This window comes from Neomonachus schauinslandi, chromosome 6 (genome assembly GCF_002201575.2).
Source record: "Neomonachus schauinslandi chromosome 6, ASM220157v2, whole genome shotgun sequence".
NCBI classification, from domain to species: Eukaryota; Metazoa; Chordata; class Mammalia; order Carnivora; family Phocidae; genus Neomonachus; species Neomonachus schauinslandi.
The window spans coordinates 52871688-52890787 of NC_058408.1; the positions used below are offsets into that span (position 1 = coordinate 52871688).

Below are 19100 nucleotides of genomic sequence, written 5' to 3' on the forward strand. Positions count from 1 at the left end.
CTTTCTTTCTTTCTTTCTTTCTTTCTTTCTTTCTTTCTTTCTTTCTTTCTTTCTTTCTTTCTTTCTTTCCTTTCTTTCTTTCGTTTCTTTCTTTCCTTTTCTCCCTGTGAACCTTTATGGATGCCTTAAATGTGTGAAGAAAAAGATTTTAAACAAAAAACTAATTATTTCCATTTCTTCCACTAGATCATGAGTTCCTTGAGGTGGAGGCTGTCTCTTCAAGTTTTTATTTATTCTCTTTTCTGTGTTCCCCCAGGCCCAGTGCTTCCCATATGCCTGAAAGTAATTTAAGACATGTTGGTCGAATAAACTGATACTAATTCTCAAAGAACTTTGGAGTTAGGCAGGTTTCAATTCAGACCCCAACTTCACAATTTATTAGCTTTTTGACCTTGGAATATTACTTATCCTCTCTAAGCTTTAGTTAGTTTCCTCATCTATGAAAGTGATATAGTAACACCTAATTTATAGGGGTATTGCTGGCACTAATGAGATAATGTGTGTTATGTGACTTGCTTATGCGGATGTGTTGGAGATAGAGCTTACCACCTTGTAAGAGCTGATTGCACACATCTCTTCACAACTCTGTGCAGGTGGCATCATTTGAAATTCGCCCTATTGGGAGTATTTACTGCCATGGAAATTGGCAGACACTGCCCATCAGGGATTTTTTTTTTTAACCTCCAGAGAGCTGGTTTTAAACATTTACTACCACTGGACTCAAGTTAGGGCAGCCTACAAATGTTGGTTCCTTTCCACCTTTTTTTTTTTTTAAAGTAAAGGTCTCTTTATTTTTTATTTATTTATTTTTTAATTTTATTTATTTATTTGCGAGAGAGAATGAGATAGAGAGAACATGAGAGGGGGGGGGAGGGTCAGAGGGAGAAGCAAACTCCCTGCTGAGCAGGGAGCCCGATGCGGGGCTCGATCCCAGGACTCCAGGATCATGACCTGAGCCGAAGGCAGTCGCTTAACCAACTGAGCCACCCAGGCGCCCGGTTCCTTTCCACTTTCTTTCTAAAAGATGACGATGCTTCCAGTCAGTGGTTGGGAGGTCTGGCGTAGATCCTTCCTTTTAGTCTCAGAAGGAATCACTGCTGAGGGAGCCTTGATGTTGGACCTCGAGCCTCCAGAACTCTGAGGCAATAAATTCATGCTGTTTAAGATAGTTTGTGGTACTCTGTTACAGCAGAGAAACGGGTACTTCTCTCTCCTCCATTGCATTTTCCTCTGCTTCACGGATAAACAAGCCACTTTGGGCAGTCCTTTACTCTTATATTTAATAAGTTCCTGACAGCAGAAGTCAGTAACAGACATGTTATCAGGAGAAGTTCCATTGCCAGAAATTCCATTGCCAAACATAGATAAAATTCTAATTCACACTTTCTCTAATGTTACATTTCTGTCATGTTATCTAATTTTGTTTTCTTCCCTCACTAAGGAACGTGCAATCAGCTGGCTTAAGCCCAGGGAGCATCTGATTGAAGTTAGAGTGTCACCTCTTTGAGTGCATGTAGTAATTTCCCATTTTTGTCTCAATTGTGTTCAATTCATGAAACCTGGACCTCAAGAAATCACTTGCACCAGCACATTCATTCTTTTTCATGAAACAAAACAAAACAAAATGGCATAGACATTGCCTCGCAAAGGACACAATGCTTCTGGAACATTGTTGGTTGACGGGTAGTACAGTTGGAAATATTAATATATTGGCCCATGGAAGAAAATTTGATTGAGGGGACAAAAGGCCCTTGAAGAGTCAATGTATAATTCATGAGACATGGTGGGTTTTATAAGAGTGTAGGCCAGAGGTATACCAAGAGAGGTGCTTATACAAGCAAGAGGAGTATTTTATTGACATTATTCAGAATTTCTGGGGAATGGAGATAACAAAGAGTAGACAACTTTTCATTAATTTTATTGTTTTAAAACTCTCTATAAACAATGCCTCCCCTTCCTCCCCGTGCCAGCGCTGATCACTCCACTGTCTCTTCACTATCATCATTGGTCTAGGTAATAAATGTCAAACCTCCGTCATTATCCGAATATATTTTAGTTAGAAAACATCCAGTCTTGAATCCTATTGCTTTTAGAAAAAAAAAAAGCCCTTTGATTCTCTTAGGAGGACCTTCACTTTTTCTAAACCAGAGAGAGGAAGAGAGAGACAAAGATTGAGAGAGCCACTTGTCTACAGCATCAATTTTCTGTGATGGTTTTTTCCATTGAGTTAGAAAAACTGTACAAGTCTATTTTTAACTATTCAGCTTTATAAAGATGAAAATTACTTCCTTTATTACATGGTCCATGACTTTATCCCCCTTCGGAACATTTAAAATACAATTGAATATAATAGCTTTTGTAATTTTGTAAAAATGTTGTCTAATTATAAAAGTAACACATATTGATTGTAGAACTTTAGAAATATTCTGAAAAGTCAAAAAGAAAAAAAAATCACCTATATACCTGTGTTATAAATTAGACCATGGATACATTTTGGTATATGTCCTCAGCCTTTAAAAAAATACGTATAAACATACATACATATGTTAATATATGCCTTTATACCATGTAATTCTATAACATTGGGATTATACTAAATAAGATGACATCAGTTTTAAAATGAAATTATTTACTGGTTTCCTCATAGCAGATGTTGTCTCTAAGTACTGTCTATTACTGAGAAAGACTATGATGAGCTTTAAAATCCAGTAATACTAATTATAGGGAAGTGGAAATAAGATTTCAAAAGACAGTTTCCCTATCATCCCAGTTCCCAGCACTCCTGGTTTTACTCTCCTTGGTTATTTATATTAAATTCAGTTAGATAACTAGGTAAAACTAAATCTAAAGTGGACTTAAGTGATTAGATAAACCAAAGGAATAATAAAATAAATACTGAAAAGAGTGAAAATATAAAAAAAATAAATAAAATTCAAATAAACAGTATTAATTTACTAAGCAGTAAAGTGAATGGATAAAAACAATGGCATAGTAATAGTGACTATCATATCTTCGTTGATTTAAAAGTGTGCCAAGCACTTTTCATGTTATTTAATTGAATCCACACAACAACTCTGTGGAGCATTATTCTTTTATACCCATTTTACAGATGCAGGGATGCTAATAGAGAAAAGGGAGGTCACATGCCCAGAGTAACCAGCTCTGCCCTGCTCCAAAGCGCTTCAACTGTCAGTGTCTATCTATTATTTACTAGACACGCGTTTGTTGGCCTGCTTTCTGTGGCTGCTTTTTTGCTACAACAGCTGAGTTGCGTAGTTGTGACATGGACTGTGTGGGCTGCAAAGACTAAATATTTACTCTGTGATCCTTTACAGAGAAAGTGTGCCAACCCCAGATCTATAGGATTAGGCCGATCCCTTGAAGCGACTTTCCAAGAAATGTGACTCTTAAGTCTCTCACCAATTCTTCACTCAAGATAAAGTACCTCAGTGTGTAGATTTGAATTCAACTAATTTTATTCATTTTTTCCTCCCCAGTGGAATTTTTGGGAATGTCGGGAATGACTGCGTTAGTCACTGTAGGACTGAATTTAGATTCCCTAAGCTTTAAACCGAGGATTGAGTTAATAATTACTAAGTAAGTCTCCTACTGTGTACTTGGTATAGATATCATAGAAGTTTAGTGCTTAAGTGGTTCTGCCTTCTTGGACACATAAGACTCCCCTTTTATAACGTTTGTCTACCTTTTAATTCTGAATTTTATTACCAGTTATATTTGAAAGCACTTAAGGTACCAACAATTGTTGACATCGATTGATATTCTTGTTATGAATAATGTATATGTGGCTCAGAGGCTGTGATCTTTTTATACATAACTCTTGATAAAAATTTACTTTGGATTGTGAGAAATTAAAAAAATAATTCATTCCTTTGTTTCCTTCATGACGTCCATGAATGACAGTATCCTAATATGGGAAGAGCTGGAAAAGAAAAGTAGCGGAAAGTTGCCACACCAGCAAAACTCTTAACTTGCCCTTTACATTTGGTGATGCAGGGAGCCATACAAATATCTCTACATGGAGGGAAAACCGTTTGCTTGTCTTCTCAGATAAATGAAATAGGTTCTGTCTGAGAGCTGTGCTAAATTACAGGATTGTTTCAGAATTACTTCACAAGTCCTAGCTCAGTGTAGATCAAATGAAAGCAAATGTTAAAACAAGAAGCCATAATCCTGAGTTTTCCCAGGAAGATTCATTTTTTAAACATAGACGACTATCCATTGTTCTGAAATTATGGCCTGTCTACTTTTTTGGTGTTTAAAATGTTCTTTCTTTTATGAAATCCCAGTGATAGAAGATGGTACTTTAAAAAAAAATAATTTCACTTGGCAAAATAAAAAAATTGGCAACTATAATAACTCTTCTAATTTTGTATCTCTATGAATATGACACTTAACTGGTTTTTAGAATCCAGAAGCTTGGGAATAAATAGTTCATAGAATATATACTTTTTGTCTGAATTTGGACAGTTTCCCGAGCTCAGTCATGCTGAGCTGGTTGCATATATAATGATGTCTGTCAGCATCATTATATATTACTCGTTCTATTCATTTAATTGTTTATTCTTGAACCTATTCAACCAATCCTTTCTTAATGTCTACTGTGGCCTGGATGTTGTATCTTAGGTTTGGGGCTATGTAAATAAGTCCCCTTCTCAGAAGGCACTCACAGTTAAGTGGTGGGCATGTTTATTTAAGAAACTAGTAAATCTGAATCCCTATAGATTTATTGGGATCCTACTATATGTAAGGCATTTTTTTTAGGTCCTGTGGAGACATTTGAAAAAGTATTCTCAGTTATCCCATCATTTCTGAATTTCAGAAAACTAAGCAGGGGACCTCAAACCCTTCCTTTCTCTGAGTTCAGAATCTAATGAGTCAGGAGATGGGAATCAGATAGAGAATCAGACCATCTATTTGATTGGGGTAGTGCTGTTTCAGAGAACATGGCTTCCCTCTGAAGCCAAAATGAGGTTTCCTAATGCTGCTTTCCAAATGTAGATCTTGAGACCCACCTATAAGGAGGCTGGTTTGTGGAACAGGCACACTCACCTAGTTAGCTGAAAGGGAAAGTCCCAGTGGAGGGGCCCAAGAGGAGGTGGGACTTGCAATCTGCTTGTAGAAGTCAAACCCAGCCTGGGTGCAGGTGTGTTACCACATGGAACCAGAACAGCCCTGAGCCCTAACCACTGTGTTCTGGTCTACTCAGTAAGACTCTTTGGGGGTGGAGCCAGGTGTATAGATATTTGGAAAGCAATACGGGTGATTCTAATTCACTTGTCTGCTTAACGAACCATGGTGGTATAGACAATTGGCACTGCAGGGATTTAAAGGAGGATCACTTCCAATGATGAGTGCTTAGGATGGTTTCATGAAGAACACAGGATTCGAGTTAGCCTTATAAGATTTTTAGGAATTCAGTAGATGGGAAAGCAGACAGGAGAGACTTTCAAGGTTAAGGGACTTTCAAGCAAATCATGAAGGGAGAAATCCTGCAGAGGGCAGTGAGGTGTTCCAGTCAACTGTTGAAAAGTCAAGGTTAACCAGGTGATTCTGGGGTTAGCTGTGGTACACCCAACAGTTTGATATGATGCCAGCTAAGCTCAGCAAAACTGCTACACCACCAATCGGGGGAGGAGATGGAGAGACTTATTTTCCTGCCTTGCTCTTGCTATTCTCCTATGAGAGGCAGCCCATGGGCATGGTGTGATGAGAGTATTGGAGGATATGGAGCCGGGTGTATTTTAGTTCCAACAAAATTCTTTTTAAATGTTGATTGTAACAGTGTTGGAGGCAAGGACCTCTGCTAAGACAAGAATGATAGGTATGTGATACATGCTTTTCTGTGAAAAGGCAACTATTTAAAAAACCCATTGCTTAAAATGTGATTTATTTTCCATTCATCCTAGGTTCCTAATAATGTTTTCAACTGTATACCAACAATTAATATATACTTTCTTTGGCATTGTAATTGGATGTGGAGAAACCAAGTATTTAGGATTTCATACTGTGGTTTTCATGTTCATCTTATTTGCAACAGTGAATTTTGTAAGGTAGGAATTATATCTTAAAGTTTGCTTACTGGATTTAGGTTCTTAAGCCCAGAATTAGAATTGGGAGGCAGTGGGTTATAGCAAGAAGAGCTCTGGACGTGGAGTCAAAAAACCTGACAATAGCTTACTGTGTGATTGGGAAAGTCTGTTTACTCTTCAAAGTTTCATCTAGAAAAGGAGAAGGGGCAAGAACAGCAGCATCAGCATCATGACCCATGAGCTTGGTAGAAATGTACATTCATGGGCCCACCCAGGAAACTTTTTCAACATGTTTGTTAAAGTTTGAGCAACACTGGAGCAGATTAATGGCTCTTAACGTTTTTGTTGACTTTCATCCTCCTTTATTATCATCATAGCTATGATAAAGCCATTTATTAAGCACCTACCATGTACATTATGCCATTAATACTAATACAACCCTATGAAGTAGGTGTTAACTGCATCATTTCACAGATGAAGCCCAGGAAGGTTAAAAACTTGCCTAGAGTTACCCAACTTGAAGGGCAGAATTGGGGTTTATTTATTATTTTTTAAAAGATTTTATTTATTTGTTTGAGAGAGAGAGAGAGGGAGAACACGAGCAGGGGGAGGGACAGAGGGAGAGGGAGAAGCAGGCTCTTCACTGAGTCAGGAGCCCAATGCGGGGCTTGATCCCAGGACCCTGGGATCATGACCTGAGCCAAAGGCAGATGCTTAACCAGCTGAGCCACCCAGGCGTCCCCAGAATTGGGGTTTAAACCTGACCCCATGAACATGTTTTCTCTCGAACTCCATTGCCCACTCGTAGAAGTTGTGTCTTTTGATAAGAATTCATTACAGTGTCGCTTCCACTGAGGACACACCTGGCCAAGGGAGCTTCCTTTACAAGATGTTCTCAGGCGACATTGCTTCTGCTGACTCTGGAGGCACGGCACGCCTCTCAGATCGTCACTCTCACACACAAGGATGTGTGTGCAATATACGTTTCTTTCTACCATGGAAGCTCATGTGCAAGTTGAGATTGGTCACAGAATATGAAGAAAGAGAAATGGCTTTTTGTACATTGTTTGACCTAGCTACACATCTGGTGTCTCATTTCATCTTCATAACAACACTAGGAGATGAGAATTTCACGGATGAAGAAACTGGCCAACAAAGGCAAAGTACCTTGCCCAAAGTCAAATGGCTAGGGAGTGCCAGAGACCTTATGTGAACTGTTGGTGTCACCTCCTTAGAGGAGAGGCTTCAATGGAAGGAGTCATCCTCAGGGACCCTCAAAGTATGGGTGGGCTTTTCATAAGAGACTTGTTGAGAAAAACATTTTAGAGGATGAAGCCAAACTAAGGCCTGGTCATAAAAATTATTGCTAACATGTATTGAGTGCTGACCACATTCAAAACACCATTCTAAGTCCTGTGAATGTTGCCTCATTTAATTGAATCTTCACAATAATCCTTTGAGGCAAGTACACTTACTATCTCCACTTTACAGGTGAAGAAATTGAGGCTTAGAGAGGTTAAAGAACTTGCTTAAGTTTACATGGTTAGGAAAAGCAGCCTCAATTTGAACCCAGGTATACTGACTCCAGAGCCTTTTCTACAAAAGCCTTTCTGTTGTTGATATCAATAAATGATATGAGTTGTTCTATTTTGGCAGGACTCAATGGTATTTCAGAGAAAAATCATTTAGTAAGGGTGAAAAGGTTGGTAAGAATTACTTTGCAAAAGACTTAAATGCAAAGCAGAGGAGTTTGCTCAAATTAATTATATACATTACAGATCGTAAATGCAGATTTCTCAATGATAGGAATTCTCTAATTGTCTTTTGAAATTCCCAGCTGAGCAATTGATACACAATATATTTTTTGAGGCTAAGAGCATGTCAATTTTATTTCTGTTGAAATCTCACTTGAGGGACAGTACTGATATTCTTTTGGTGCAGATCCCCTAAAGATAGATTCTAAATTTTTGGTACAGGGTCTTATAGAAAAATGATCTGTAGACACTTGTGGAGAACACAGTATTAAGAGTAGAGTTTCGAGGGCGCCTGGGTGGCTCAGTTGGTTAAGCGACTGCCTTCGGCTCAGGTCATGATCCTGGAGTCCCTGGATCGAGTCCCGCATCGGGCTCCCTGCTCAGCAGGGAGTCTGCTTCTCCCTCTGACCCTCCCCCCTCTCATGTGCTCTCTCTCCTTCTCTCTCTCTCAAATAAATAAATAAAATCTTTAAAAAAAAAAAAGAGTAGAGTTGTCGAATCAATATGTTGCACACCTGAAACTATCGTTAACATTGTGGGTCAACTATTCTCAAATAAGAAAAAAGAAAGGAGGGGCACCTGGGTGACTCTATCAGTTAAGCCTCTGACTCTTGAAAGCCTGGGTCATGATCTTAGGATTGTGAGATCGAGCCTTGCGTCAGTCTCTGTGTTGGGCATGGAGCCTGCTTGAGATTCTCTTTCTCCCTCTCCTTCTGTTCCTCCCCACTCTAAAAAGAAAAGAAAAGAAAAATGATCGCACAAATTGAGGTTACTTATGTGACATTTAGTTTGTGATTCTCACAGGAGCTCAAGAAAAATTTGGTTAAGCCAAGTTTATTAATGTGCCTGCAATAATTTTACTTTTTGGCCATCATCTGCGTGTCCTCTTGGCCTAATTTCTGGAATAGATGAGCTTGTCAATGTTATTTGAAGAACTTTCTTTCAGAAATTTACTACCCAAATCCGAATAGTGCCCAATAGGTTGATGATAATTCCTTATATTTGTATAAAACTTCTAGCACTGTTTTTCAAGATTTGAGTATTATATGCAAAATTTAGACAGTAGATTTGGTTTGTTCCAGAAAGTTTGAACAACTTGTCAATAAACTGATTATTTTCTCTTTCCTGAAAAAGTTTTACATGAAATTTAGTATTCAGCCATGAATAACATTGATACCTCAGGTGTGATTAATAAAATTTTTTCTCGCCACAGGTTGCTTACTATTGTGTTAGTGAGCCCCATCCTGATGCATGCGAATTATGAATATAATTGGAAATGGGGAATTGTTATAGCGTGGTCTGGAATTAAAGGAGCTTTTAGCTTACTCTTGGCTCCTGATATTCATAATCTGGCTGGACAAAAAATAGAGTCACCGCAATTGGTAGGAAAAATCGTATCTCATAATTATTCATACTTATTCATTTTTATTTATTTTGTAGTACTTATCATAGTACCCAATAATAAAGTTAACCATTTTTAAAATTTTTTAATTTAAATTCCAGTTAGTTAACATACAGTGTAATATTAATTTCAGGTGTACAATTTAGTGATTCAATATTTACATACAATACCCGGTTATCATCACATCAAGTGCCCTCCTTAATCCCCATCACCTATTTCACCCATCCCCCCACCCATCTTCCCCTCTGGTAACCATCAGTTTGTTCTCTATAGTTAAGAGTCTGTTTCTTGGTTTGCCTCCCTCTCTCTCTTTTTTTCTGCCTCTTTGTTCATTTTGTTTTTTAAATTCCACATATGAGTGAAATCATATGGTATTTATGTTTCTCTGACTGACTTACTTCACTTAGCATTATACTCTCTAGCTCTATCCATGTTGTTGCAAATGGCAAGATTTCATTCTTTTTTGATGGCTGAGGAATATTCCATTATATGTGTGTATGTGTGTGTGTGTACCCACCACACCTTCTTCATCCATTTATCAGTCGATGGACACTTGGGCTATTTCCATAGTTTGGCTATTGTAGATAATGCTGCTATAAACATCGGGGTCCATGTATCCCTTTGAATTGGTATTTTAGTGTTTTTTGGGTAAATGCCTGGTAGTACAATTGCTGGATCATAGGGTAGGTCTATTTTCAGCCTTTTGAGGAAACTCCATACTGTTTTCCGTAGTGGCTGCACCAGTTTGCCTTCCCACCAACAGTGCAGGAGGGTTCCCCTCTTTCCATATCCTCACCAACACCTGTTACTTCTGGTGCTTTTGATTTAAGGCCATTCTGGCAGGTGTGAGGTGATACCTCATTATAGTTTAGATTTGTATTTCCCTGATAATTAGTGGTATGGAGCATCGTTTCATGTGTCTATTGGCCAGCTCTATGTGTGCTTTGGAAAAATGTCTATCTGTGTCTTTTACCCATTTTTTGGATTATTTGTTTCTTGGGGGTGTTGAGTTGTATACATTCTTTATATATTTTGGATACTAACCCTTTATCAGAGATGTCATTTGCAAATATCTTCCCCCATCCCTCCCACATAGGCTGCCTTTTAGTTTTGTTGATTGCTTCCTTCCCTGTGCAGTAGCTTTTTATTTTGATGAAGTCCCAATTGTTTATTTTTGCTTTTGTTTTCTTTGCCTCCAGAGACATACCTAGAAAGAAGTTGCTATGGCTGATGTCAAAGAGGTTAGTGCCTATATTCTCCTCTAGGATTCTAGTGGTTTCCTGTCTCATATTTAGGTCTTTCATCCATTCTGAAGTTATTTTTGTGTATGGTATAAGAAGGTGGTCCAGTTTCATTCTTTTGCATGTTGCTGTCCAGTTTTCCCAACACTATTTGTTGAAAAGACTGTCTTTTCCCCTGGAATATTCATTCCTGCTTTGCCAAAGATTAATTGACCCTATAGTTGTGGGTTCATTTCTGGGTTTTCTATTGTGTTCTATTGATTTATGTGTCTATTTTTGTGCTAGTTTTGATCATTATAGCTTTGTAATATAACCTGTACTCCAGAATTGTGATGCCTCCAGCTTTGCTTTTCTTTTTCAAGGTTGCTTTGGCTATTTGGGGTCTTTTGTAGTTCCATACAAATTTTAGGATTGTTTGTTCTAGCTCTGTGAAAAATGCTGGTGTTACTTTGATAGGGATTGCATTAAATGTGTAAATGGCTTTGGGTGGTATAGACGTTAATATTTGTTCTTCTAATCTATGAACATGGAATATCTTTCCATTTCTTTGTGTCCTCTTCAATTTCTTTCATCAGTGTTTTATAGTTTTCAGAGTACTGGTCTTTCTCCTGTTTGGCTAAGTTTATTCCTAAGTATCTTAGAGTTTTTGGTGCAATTGTAAATGGGATTGATTCTATAATTTGTCTTTCTGCTGCTTCATTATTGGTGTATAGAAGTGCAACAGATTTCTATATGTTGTTTTTGTATCTTGTGACTTTACGGAATTCATGTAGCAGTTCTTTTTTTTTATTTTTATTTTTAAAATTTAAATTCAATTAGCCAACATATAATACATCATTAGTTTTTTTTTTTTTTTTTTTTTAATTTATTTGCGAGAGAGAGAATGAGAGACAGAGAGCATGAGAGGGAGGAGGGTCAGAGGGAGGAGCAGACTCCCTGCCAAGCAGGGAGCCCGATGCGGGACTCGATCCCTGGACTCGATCCCGGGACTCCAGGATCATGACCTGAGCCGAAGGCAGTCGCTTAACCAACTGAGCCACCCAGGCGCCCCCATCATTAGTTTTTGATGTAATGTTCAATGATTCATTAGTTTTGTATAACACCCAGCGCTCATCATATCATGTGCTCTCCTTTGCCCATCACCCAGTTACCCCATCCCCTCACCCACCTCCCTTTCTGCAACCCTCAGTTTGTTTCCCGGAGTCAAGAGTTTCTCATGGTTTGTCTCCCTCTCTAATTTCTTCCCATTCAGTTTTCCCTCCCTGTCCCTATGATGCTCTGTGCTATTCCTTATATTCTACATATGAGTGAAACCATATGATAATTGTCTTAAAAATAAGGAATGCTTCACAAATTTGCATGTCATCCCTGTTCAGGGGCCATGCCAATATTCTCTGTATCGTTCCGATTTTAGTATATGTGCTGCCGAAGCAAGAACTCGTGTATCAGTTGTAGCAATTTTTTGGTGGACCCATTGGGTTTTCTATATAGAGTATCATGTCATCTGCAAATAGTGAAAGTTTGACTTCTTCCTTGCTGATTTGGATGCTTTTTATTTCTTTTTGTTTTCCAACTGCTGTAGCTAGCACTTCCAGTACTATGTTGAATAACAGTGGTGAGAGTGGACATCCTTGTCTTATTCCTGACCTTAGGAGAAAAGCTCTCACTTTTTCCCCATTAGTATGATGTTACCTGTGGGTTCTTCATATATGGCCTTTATTACATTGAGGTATGTTCCCTCTAACTCTACTTTCTTGAGGGTTTTTATCATGAATGGATGTTGTCCTTTGTCAAATGCTTTTTCTGCATCTATTGAAAGGGTCATATGGTTCTTATCCTTCTTTTTTTTGTTAATGTGGTGTATCACATTGATTGATTTGTGAGTATTGAACCACTCTTGCAGCCCAGGCATAAATACCACTTGATCCTGGTGAATGATTCTTTCAGTGTACTGTTGGATTCAGTTTGCTAGTATTTTATTGAGAATCTTTGTATCCATGTTCATCAGGGGTATTGGCCTGTAGTTTTCTTTTTTAGGGGAGTCTTTTTCTGAGTTTTGGTATCAGGGTAATGCTGGCCTCATAGAATAAATTTGGAAGCTTTCTTTCCTTTTTTACTTTTTGGAATAGTTTAAGAATAGGTATTAACTCTTCTTTAAATGTTTGGTAGAATTCATCTGTGAAGCCGTCTGGCCCTGGATTTCTGTTTGTTGGGAGATTTTTTTATAACTGATTCAGTTTCTTTGCTGGTTATCAGTCTGTTCAAGTTTTCTATTTCTGCTGGTTTCAGTTTTGGTAGTTTATATGTGTCTAGGAATTTATCCTTTTTTTGTTCAGGTTGTCCAATTTGTTGGCATATAGTTTTTCATAATCTTCTCTCATAATTGTATTTCTGTGGTGTTGGTTGTTATTTCTTCTCTCTCATTTGTGATTTTGTTTATTTGGGTTCTTTCTCTTTTCTTTTTGATAAGTCTGGCTAGGGGTTTATCAATTTTATTAATTTTTTCAAAGAACCAGCTCCTGGTTTCATTGATCTATTCTATTGTGTTTTTTTTAAGGTTCTATATCATTTATTTCTGTTCTAATCTTTATTATTTCCTTCTTCTGCTGGCTTTATCTTCATTTGTTGTTCTTTCTCTAGTTTCTTTGGGTGTAAGGTTAGGTTGTTTATTTGAGATTTTTCTTGCTTCCTGAGGAAGGCCTGTATTGCTATATACTTCCCTCTTGTGACCACTTTTGCTGCATCCCAGAGGTTTGGGACTGTTGTTTTCATTTTCATTTATTTACATGTAGTTTTAAATTTATTCTTTAATTTCCTGGTTGACCCATTCATTGTTTAGTAGCATGTTGTTTAACCTCTGTGTATTTGTGGTATTTCCAAATTTTTTCTTGTGGTTGACTTTAAGTTTCATAGCATTGTGGTCAGAAAATATGCATGGTATGATCTCAGTCTTTTTGTACTTGTTGAGTTCTGATTTGTGGCTTAGTATGTGATCTATTCTGGAGACTGTCCCATGTGCATTTGAACAGAATGTGTATTCTGCTGATTTAGGATGGAATGTTCTGAATATATCTGTTAAGTCCATCTGGTCCAGTGTGTCATCCAAAGCTATTGTTTCCTTGTTGATTTTCTGTTTAGATGATGTGTGAATTGATGTACATGGGGTGTTAAAGTTCCCTACTATTATTGTATTATTATCAATTAGTTCCTTTATGTATTATTGTTTTATATATTTGGGTGCTCCCATGTTGGGTGCATAAATAATTACAATCATTAGATCTTCTTGTTGTATTATCCTTTTTATTATTATAGAGTGCCCTTCTTCATCTCTTTTTATTTTAAATTTTAGTTTGTCTGATATATATATATATATATTTAACAAAAACAACAAAAAATGATTTATTTGTAACACAGCCTAGTCTCCATCACTTCAGCACAGCATAGTAGAAAAGAGTCACAACTATAAGCATCATTTAGTCTAAGGCAGAACCTCATGCCCTCTGAACAGCAAACCCATCTCTCCCCAGAATCCAGCCCAGAGCCAAACTGAACACACAAACAGTCAAGCCCAGAATGAAGTTGGCCCCAGGTCTCAGAACATCTCACCCTTTCCCCACAGCCCTTCAAGCTTCCTGGCTGCAGCCTTCTACCCTCTACCCGCAACTGGGCCAACTCCTAGCCTCTGAGTCACCAGAGAGCTTTCTTTGTGGGATAATTAACAAGGATTTAAGTGTTATAGAAACAATGCCCTGTGAAATCCATTGTTCCCCAGAAGGTTTAAAATGACTCTCCATTCATAATCCTAATCACCAACGACAGCTCTTCCTTTCTTCACCATAGATGCAGGCAGTTTTGAAGTGATTATCCTCACAGCTCCATACTCAGTGTTTCCTATCAACTTTATTAAAGGCTATTCTCCTCACCCCAGGGTAGGAAGGAATCTCAGGTACTTTCCCCAGGTTCAGAGGCTGAGAGGAAAAGCCCTGACATCTTAGAAAAAGATTCCTTCTGTTTCCCTCCAAAGATATTAATGGAGATTATTGTGTAAATATTTTTTAATCCACCTGAAAAAAGTTAGTTTTAGATTCAGAGGGCAATGCAAGCCCAGAAGCAGGCAGTCTTTCTGATTAGGTACTAGTTTTGAGGATACAGGAGGCAAGATAGAAGAGTATATCTCAAGTGGCTTTCTTAACCTAAAATCTAGAAAGCCCCAAAAGATGGATACTACGAAGATTTCACCTTTGCAGGCCTTGGTAGGACAATTCCAAAAGTTCTACCATCTTGGACTGGTGACTTTTGACAAGGTCACAATAAAAAAAACAAAGACAAAAACAAGAAAGTGGGGCATCTCCAAAGGAACATTGTTAAGGCCTCTGACTAGTGATATTGCTACTCTGGCTTTCTTTTGATGTCCATTTGCATGATAAATGTTTCTCCACCCCCTCACTTCCAATCTGCAAGTGACCTTAGATCTAAAATGAGACTCTTGTAGGCAGCGTATAGATGGGTCTTGTTTTTTTTTTATCCATTCTAATACCCTATGTCTTTTGATTGGAGAATTTAGTCCATTTACATTCAGAGTAATTATTGATAGATATGTACTTAGTGCCATTTTATTACTTGTTTTGTCATTGTTTCTGGAGATGTTCTCTGTTCCTTTCTTGTCTTTGTCACTTTTGGTCTTTCCACTCAAAGAGTCCCCTTTAATATTTCTCGCAGGGCTGGTTTAGTGGTCACAAACTCCTTTAGTTCTTGTTTGTCTGGGAAACTCTTTTTCTCTCCTCTTCTGAATGATAGCCTTGCTGGATAGAATATTCTTGGCTGCACATTTTTCCCATTCAGCACTTTGAATAGGTCATACCACTCCCTTCTGGCTTGCCATGTTTTTGTTGAGAAATCTGCAGTTAGCCTATGGGTCTTCCCTTGTAAGTTAAGGACTTCTTTTGTCTTGCTGCTTTCAAGACTTTTTTAAATCACTATATTTTGCAAATTTAATTACAATATGTCTTGATGTTGGCCTGCTTTGGTTGATTTTGATGGGAATTCTCTGTGCCTCCTGGATCTGGATGTTTGTTTCCTTCCCCAGAGTAGGTAAGTTTTCTGTTATTATTTTTTCAAATAAATTTTCTCCCCCCCGCTCTTCTTCTATAATACGAATGTTAGTACTTTTGATGGAGTCACTCAGTTCCCTAAGTCTAGTCTCATGTTCCATAATTCTTTCTCTCTTTTGTTCAGTTTCCTTATTATCCATTATTTTGTCTTCTATATCACTCTTTTTTTCCTCTGCCTTTTTCAGCCTGTGTTCATTGCTTCAAGCCTGTTTCCGGTCTCAATTATTGCATTTTTCATTTCTGACAGATTCCTTTTTAACTCTATTATCTCTGTGGTAAGAGTATCCCTGAAATCTTCTATTCTTTTTCCAAGCCCAGTGAGTATCTTTATGATTGTTGCTTTAAATTCTCTATCAGGCATGTTACTTATATCTGTTTCACTTAGATCTCCGGCTGTGACCTTATCTTGTTCTTTCATGTGGGATGAATTCCTCCATCTTGATATTTTGTCTAAGCCTCTGCTTTCTTCTCTGTGTCAGAAAAGCCAGTTATGTTTCTTGCTCCTGAGAGTAATGGCTTTCTGAAGAAGAGGTCATAGAGTGTCCAGGGTCTGGCACTTCAGAGAGTGTCTCTGGTGTGTGTTGTGTGCACTCTGCTGTTGTGTTTTAAAAGGCTGCTGTATCCTTCAGACCAGTTGTCTGCAGAGGCTCTCCTTGCCTGCAGTGGGCACTTGGCCAGAGTGTAGTGAGTTTCATCTAGGTGTGCTCTGGTCTGCTTGTTAAATGAGACCTGATACTACTTCCACTAGAACTGTACCCCTGCAGAACTCTGGTCAGGAGACATGTTGAGGGCAGGGACTTCTGCTGGCCTTCTGAGGAAGGGACTGGCTGTGTTGGGAGAGAGGCAGGCTTGATGGAGGGCAGGTGTGCCAGAGCGCAGGGGGCTGGGACTGGCATAAGCAGGTTAGGCAGCCACTGTGGGCACTGTGCTGCCTCCTGAAGGTGGCTCTGTGTTTATGCTGAGGGGCAGGGGAGGGAAATGGCACCTGCTAGCTCCTTTGTCTCCAGAGAGAGGTGTGAATCCTGCCTCTCAGGTAAGGCTCCAAGAAGAGTGAATTATCTCCCTGCTCTGTGCCCCAGGCATTCTTCAGATGCTATTTCCATGGCATCTGCCCCCAGGTTGTCTGTCTGTCTTCTCTCCAGGAGTAAGGCAGCTCCCTCAGGGCTCTATCCCAGCCAAGCCGGCTGGACTTTAAAACTCGTCTTTAAGTCCCACTTGTAGCCCCTCTCATTTTCCCAGCCAATGACTTTAGGGAAGTATTCTCCTTGTGCATTCCCCCAAGTGCCTCTCTCTCTCACCTTTCTCCATGACCAGGGCTCCCTCTCCTCCACAGCACTTACAATCTCTTTCTCCCCCAAACCACCTCTCTGTACTTCCTATCTTCCTTGATGTGGCTTCTTCTCTTCCTTTAGTTGTGGAGTTTGTTCTTTCAGTCTTCAGGTTGATTTCTGGGGGTATTTAGAGTGATTTGATAGTTATCTAGTTATGTTTGTGGGGACAAGATGAGCCTAGGGTCATCCTACTCCTTCACCAACTTCTCTCCCTTCTCCCAAAGTTAACCATTTTAAAAATTAGATTTGAAAAATGTGTTCTTTTAAGTAGAAAGGGACTTTCAAAGGAAAGTTTGTTTATGTTGACAGTATGAAAGGGACCAACAGTCAAGTAGTGGTTAATGGTGTGGGAATCAGATGGACTTGGGATCGAATCCTGGTTCCACCGTCACAGGCTGGGTGACCTTGGGCAAGTTTCCCAGATTTGTGGAACCTCAGTTTCCAGTTGAGGATTGAGATGATACTTAGTAAAATACCTGCCACTTAGCAAATGCTCAATAAATGTTACTTACTCTCCCTCAAAGCCTTTTCTTCATAGGCTAGCTGGTGGATTTCTGGGCAATCTGGTGGTGGCAATACCTGTGATACTGAGCTCCAGGGAAGACCCAAAGAGCCCAGTGCATCTGCTGACAGTGTTAGAGCCCCTTGTCATTTGTGACAATACTGTGTGAGCTAGCTGGAGAAGTTGCTAAAAGTTGCTAGAAATCCCCAGGACACCCCCACCATCTCCAAGTCAGATGCATATGAATTCCAAACCTGCTGTTGGAGGGAGAAAAGCCACTCAAATAATGTGAATTAAGAACACCTGCCCACCTCCCAAGAAAATTTAATCTGCAGGTAGATGTACAGAGTTTCTTGATATTGGCTGATTTCCAGCCCAGGGTTTTCTCTTTGTCATTTTGCTTCTGTTCCAAAAGACCCCAGCAGTACAATATAAAAATATAAAAATTTCTTTGGGGGATCAGTTATCACCCTCTCCATCTTGCATGTAGAGAAATCAAAACAAAGAGAATAGCATGTTAGGGAAAGAACTCAGGTACCCTAACTCCCAAAAGAAGTTCTTTTTAAAATGGAGTATTATATTCCTTACCATCTTTCCTGAGGATTTGCACTTTTTATCTATAGACATCATGCGGGAATTAATTTGGAGTTCAAACCAACCTGTGGTTTTGTAGAGATTTTGGGTCCTTTCATGGCCCAAAGGAAAAGTATCATAACCAACATCTGAGCTCCTTCAATTTTCTTTTGTGCAAGGAATCAGCCTAAAATCAAGTCAACAAAATGTTAACTAACATTTGATTATCCCTTACAGTATTTCCCAAATCTATGTGATGTTACACCAATCCCTTTATCGCCACCCCAGACCTACACAATCAGAATCTTCAGGGAAGAAAACCAGAAGTTGGTATCTTTTAGAAGAACTTCAGGTGCCTAGTGTTATTAGTCAAATTTGGGAAACACTCTCCAAAGGACATATTGCTATTAACTCCAGTTTCTAGTGAAGGACATTGAGGCTCAGAATGATTAAGTCAACTGACCCCAAATCACATGGCTAATAAGTGGCAGGGCCAAGACCTGCAAAAGCGGTTGTTTTTACTTCTGCACAGTGCCTCTCAAGACCCCACCATGGTTTCTGCAGGTTTCTTCAGAGCCTCCTGAGCAGCTTTAGTAAATGCTGGTGGCAGATACCCTTTCCCATCCCCGCTGTGGTCACCACTGCCTGCGGTTGTGGGCTTTCTCCCCAGCCCTGCAGGGATGCCTACCACTTTGCTGGCTTTGCAAGGCTGCTGCTGAAAGCAGCAAGGGTGGGGAGCTCTTTGATCAGTGTTCTTATCCCTCCCAGAAATTACAAACTCTTTTCTCATTCACATTGAAAACTAATATCTGCTCCAGTGTATTATATTCAAGCAGTGTCCACAAAACAACCCTTCTGCCCCAATTTACTTATCAGAAGCAGGATTAAAAAATGTGGATTAAGATAGAATTTTGTTGGTGGTGGTTGAACAATGATTCCCTTTGGAGAACTTATTCATTTTTTTGGTTCTAACTGTGTATTTTATTTTTTAGTTTATATTGTATGTACAGGTAATATCACTAATGACTATGGGAATAAATTCATACATGATGACTCATTCAGCCAGGACACTAGGTAAACTATATCTATCTTTCATTAATTAACTGGGGAAAATAATGCAAATAGATTATTGTTGG

At 38.9% G+C, this 19100-nt stretch overlaps 1 protein-coding gene and 1 non-coding gene across 2 annotated transcripts in view; one reads left to right on the forward strand and one right to left on the reverse strand.

Annotated features, from left to right (window-relative positions):
* SLC9C2 (solute carrier family 9 member C2 (putative)) overlaps positions 1-19100 on the forward strand; it is a 100629-nt gene that overhangs the window by 19604 nt on the left and 61925 nt on the right. Inside the window, exons 7-10 of the mRNA XM_021682868.1 lie at positions 3498-3597; positions 5928-6071; positions 9018-9186; positions 18957-19038. Coding sequence (XP_021538543.1) covers positions 3498-3597; positions 5928-6071; positions 9018-9186; positions 18957-19038 — 495 coding nt within the window. The remainder of the gene's footprint in view (positions 1-3497; positions 3598-5927; positions 6072-9017; positions 9187-18956; positions 19039-19100) is intronic.
* LOC123325160 lies at positions 11779-11885 on the reverse strand. Its single transcript, XR_006540268.1, has one exon. It is a non-coding gene; the product is annotated as a U6 spliceosomal RNA (small nuclear RNA).